The sequence below is a fragment of the Propithecus coquereli genome, unplaced genomic scaffold (assembly GCF_000956105.1).
Source record: "Propithecus coquereli isolate 6110/MARCELLA unplaced genomic scaffold, Pcoq_1.0 Scaffold376, whole genome shotgun sequence".
Lineage (NCBI taxonomy): Eukaryota > Metazoa > Chordata > Mammalia > Primates > Indriidae > Propithecus > Propithecus coquereli.
The window spans coordinates 924549-929536 of record NW_012149463.1 but is presented as its reverse complement, the minus strand read 5'-3'; the positions used below and the strand labels follow the sequence as shown (position 1 = coordinate 929536).

Below are 4988 nucleotides of genomic sequence, written 5' to 3'. Positions count from 1 at the left end.
AGCACACAAGTTACATCCTTCCGATAATGAGAATATTTTTCCTGGAAACAATTTTGCCATATGGTGGCTGCACTTAAAAACTCATTGGCTTAAAAAAACAAAAACAAAAAAAACCAACCTGGATCACATTGAAATAACTCTGATATTCATTACCGGTTGAAAACTTGCCATACTAAAGACCCATATTTACAAACATAATTCCTTTTACAAGACAAAGAAATCTAAGCACAGATGAGACTTTTTTTTTTGGTGTCTTAATCCAACACATATTTGAGACATAAAACAATCTTTTTATCAGCAATAACATGCATTTTCTCTACTTCACCTTATAATAGAAATTTTCATCTTCAAATTTTTCACCATAAATACTTTCTCCACCTGTTCCATTCTGATTTGAGAAGTCTCCACCTTGAATCATAAATTTCTTAATAACTACAAACAAGGAAAATGGCTATTAGTGACTGAGACATGGATGACTTCAGCAATATTAACTGACGAGTATGTAATAATTAAGACAACTTTCTAAAGCATGACTCTAGTCACATCACACTCCTTTCTCCACCCATCCCCACAAAACTCCACACTCTAAAGGCTTTTCACAATCTGAGTCCAACTTACTTTTACTGCCTGATCTCCCACTAACATTCAAAAAATTAGTTCAAATGGTACCTCCCCTATAAAACCGTCACGAACATCCCGAAGTTGTATCTCGTAATTTTTCTCCCACAGTATCTTGACTTTTATACGTCATAACGATCTGTCTCTTCCAGCAAACAATGAATTCCTCTTAAGTACGTCAACAGTCCTGTTTTTCATCCTTGTAACTATGTGCATGGCTGGGCACATATGAGTTACTCTATTCCCTGTAGATTTGTTATACCCTAATAGAAATACTTCAAATATTACCACTTTGTGTCAAGGTTTACCAAGACCTCTCCCACTTTCCGAGATCCCTAGGGCTCATGGATATAGCATTTGGTTGTATCACAGTAGCAAGGATACACAGCCAGATGAAAAGAAGACAAGACATAGGGAGAGTCTGGAGGAATCCACATGCAGGCCTCCTTATGCTCTCTCCCTCCCATGAAGGGTCACAGAACACACACTTCCCCCAGCAATGAAAATGCAGCACACATGTACAATGCTTCTGCCCAGAAGAGGCAACAAGAGACTCAGCACCCAAGGTGTTTATTGGGCGCTCTCTGTCACGTAGGCAGGCACTCTCTTCCTAGCATGTGCCAAAATTCCAAACTCCCCCCCAAAAAAACAGACGTTCAGCATAAATCACATGTTTGGACAAACAGTCTAGGCATAGTAAATCACCCTTATGATTTAGGAAATGGTTCAAATGCCAAGTTCCCACACTCCAGCCAAGTGTTACCCTTGGAGACAGAGCTTTCTAAGGACAGCAGTCTCAGCTTGGCTATGTTATATATTTTCTACATATAATTTATTAGTATATTCTGATATTTTATTAAACATGACAGTAATTCAATAGTTTAAATATTTAAAAATCAACGTTAATTTTTTAATAAATCAAGTTTTTTTAAAAAAGTACTCATATGATTATAGTTTAACTTAGTCTATTTATTAAACAAATATTCACTGAGTGCCTACTCAACAACTATACTAGATTCTTAAGACAAAACAGTAGGAACATAGAGTTCCTGAACTCATAGAAACTACAGTCTGTTTGGAGGAACCATCAATTACTAAACGAAGGTTTGATTACAAAGTGTGATATGTAATATAAAATGTCACATTTTAATCACATATCACCAATGTGTCCAAGACACTGAATCTTCAAATCCTCAGCCTTCCTAAGTAACCATGCCCAAGAAGTAGGAATAACTTTTTCGTTACGAGGCAAACTAAGATCAGCAATCGTGGCCATACCCTTCCTTTTTCAATCAAATCATCTTGGAGTGAAGGGGTTAGAGGACTAGCAAAGCTAGGGTAGTCCATTTCTTACCTCCCCATAAGTAATTCCATCTCTCACAGCCTAGCCTGTATGAAACTAAGCTACTGCACCGGATGTCCAAGGGTCCTCTTGGAAACTAACAGTACTTTTTAACCTTCACCCCCTACTTAGTGTTTTCTTCCCTAACTCCTAAAGAATAGGACTTACTTATCTATATCATGAATAATCAGATTCAGAAAATTTATACATACTTCGATGGAAAGGGCATCCTTTGAAATGGAGAGGTTTCCCAGTTGTGGGTCCAATGCCTTTTTCTCCTGTACATAGTGCACGAAAATTTTCTGCAGTTTTGGGTACAATATCTGCAAACAATTCTAAGACAATTCGACCAACTAAAAGAAAAGAAAATGAAATTTTGTCAGTATGCAAAACAACCAACCAAACAGGCAAATGATAAAGGCAGTTGTATAATTATGGCAAAAGAAGGTTCATGAATTACCGAATTCCCTTTTACTGTCTTTTTTTTTTTTTTTTGCAACTTCAAAAACACAGTATGTTGTTATTAACTATAGTCACCATGTTGTACAAGAATCTTGAACTTATTCCTGCTTTCTAACTGAAATTTATGAATCCTCTGACCAACACTTCCCTAGCCCCTGGTACCCACATTCTACTCTCTACTTCAAGGTCAACTTCTTTAGAATCCACATATAAGGGAAATCATGTGGCATTTGTCTTTCTGGGCCTGGCTTATTTCAATTAACATAATGTTCTCTGTATCTACCCATGTTGTCAAAAATGACAGGATTTTATTCTTTTTTTAAGGGTGACTACTATTCCATTGTGAGTATATAACACATTTTCTTTATCCATTCATCTGCTGATGAACGTTTATCTTGATTCCATTACCTTAGCTATCCTAAGTAATACTGCAATGAACACTGGAGTGCAGATATCTCTTCCACACTCCAACTTCATTTCCTTTAGACATATATACTTAATAGTGGGATGACCTTATTGTCCTTTTTCTAATATTCACATTTAATCTACCTAAAGTTTACTGTCATGTATCTAGATTTGAAACATCATACAAAGTATCATAACCAATTACAGTAGCCAGCAGATTAGCACCATAGAAGGGACACCAGGAAGTACAATGGTTTTAAACCCTGAGTAATTTCTTCAAGAGGTATTCACACTCTCCAATCACGAAGTAACCAACAAGAGAAAATTAAATATCCTTTAAAGTGGTCAGGTTAGCCAAGTTTTACGTATACTTTGTAGCCTTTGTGCTCTACGAAGTTTCCTAATGCAGCCTCCAAAGCAAAAGCTGAGAAAGTTTCTCCTCTAGAAAGCTCCTAAGACAGGTGAAAATAAACCTACCACTAGTTCCATAACAAACAGAATGGACAAGTATATGTGTGTGTTCTGTACGTGCACTCAAACACACTGCCTGGCCAGTAATTCTAACATGTTCCAGAACAAGACCGCTTCAATTACAAAGCAACATGCTCCCTAACTCACCGGGGCGTAGGAACTTCTGAGCTGCTATGTAACCTAGGCAACCACATGGCTAGTTGAGCTCATTTTCCCGCTGCCAAAATACAGAATATGTTTGCCTATCTGACTGGACCTCCAAGTTAAAAATCAGTAACAAGGAAAAGGCAATAAGCAAACGAGTCGCTTTAATTTATAATAACAAGGCAGGCGCTGATATATGTATTTTGTGCGCCAAAACATACGGCGTGCCTGGAGCCTAGCAGACGCATATCCCAGGAGCCTTCTAAACTGGCCCACTGCAAACATAAAACAATCCTATTTCATGCTAACTTAGTGGTGCAAAGGTGGCGGGGAAGTGGAACCAGATCAGGAGACACAACCCTAAAGGCCGCCACAATTCCCGAACCAGACATTTCTAGAAACTTCTACACGACCCATGGCATTGGGACAAGGGCGATGGCTCGACCTACCCCTGGATGCCCGGGCTTGTTCCAGCGGACCAGACTAGGAAGCCATCCCCGCACCCCTCCACAACAGTGAACAACCCCCGGCCCGAACAGCGCGTTTCCCACCCCTTCTGGAGTCCCCGAATCCCCGGAACCTCGGGTCCTTTCTGCGAGCGTCACTCTCCTCACCTCGCTCCTCTCCGATGTCCACGTCAAAGAAGACTCGGGGGTTACTGGTGTTGGAGGGCTTAGTTTGGGGTGACGGGTGCGACATTTCGACTTGCAGACGCGTTTGGATGCAAGATCCGGACACCTCGTGGCGGCACCGCAGCTCAAACTCTAGAGCGCCTCTCTCCGGGGGAGGCTGGAGGAGGCGGTGAGTAGCCACTTCCGGCGCGAGGCCCGGAAGCCGCTGCCTGACTTCCGGCACCGCCTCCCCGCGGCGTTTCAACGCGCTTGAGTGGCGCTCATGCGGTACTTTTCCAGTTCTGCCTGTCTTCTCATTCGCTGAAGTTCCCAATTCTTTTTATTCTTTTCACTTGTCTTTCGCCGTCTTTCCTACCGTTGTAGTGTAGAGAGCTTTGGAGTCAACTCCATTCCAGTCTTAGCTCTGCCACTGACTGGCGTGTGACTTCTCTGAATTTGGTCTTCCGGAAAATGGAAATAAAAGTGCTTACCTGGGAAGGTCGTTTCGAAGATTAAAGACGTAAATCACTCAGCGCAGTGCCTGACACAAACTGGCAGTTCTTAAATCAATAGGAGCCTTATTACTGTCATATTGTTACAATTTTATCTTCACGTTACAATGTAAGTAATAGACTAAAGGCTCCAAAGAGCTGAAGCAGGAAGTCCTGAAGAGGGCACAGTTTTGATTCCTAATAAAACTGTTTTATTATAGTCCACTTTTCCTTTATGGGAATTTGTGTGAAATATTTTACCTATATGTATTTTTTACCTAGATACATGGGGAGAACATAGTCTCACTTCTTGATAAAGCCCAGTTTTGGAGAAAAGTGGAACCTTCCTAGCATAGATGCATTGACCTCTAATTCTGTTGGAGCCCAGAGATTTGAATTCGGCCTGAGGCTTACCTTATCAATAAGGCTTAAGGTATCTTTAGA

The 4988-nt window shown here is 40.6% G+C and overlaps 1 protein-coding gene across 1 annotated transcript in view; it reads right to left on the bottom strand.

Moving 5' to 3' along the window:
- PPID (peptidylprolyl isomerase D) overlaps positions 1 to 4240 on the bottom strand; it is a 24063-nt gene extending 19823 nt beyond the window's left edge. The window contains exons 1-3 of the mRNA XM_012651910.1: positions 4057 to 4240; positions 2173 to 2313; positions 326 to 432 (exon numbers count right to left, since the gene is read on the bottom strand). Of these exons, the coding sequence (XP_012507364.1) occupies positions 326 to 432; positions 2173 to 2313; positions 4057 to 4141 (333 nt within the window). The 5' untranslated portion in view covers positions 4142 to 4240. The remainder of the gene's footprint in view (positions 1 to 325; positions 433 to 2172; positions 2314 to 4056) is intronic.
- Between the last annotated feature and the right edge of the window lie 748 nt (positions 4241 to 4988).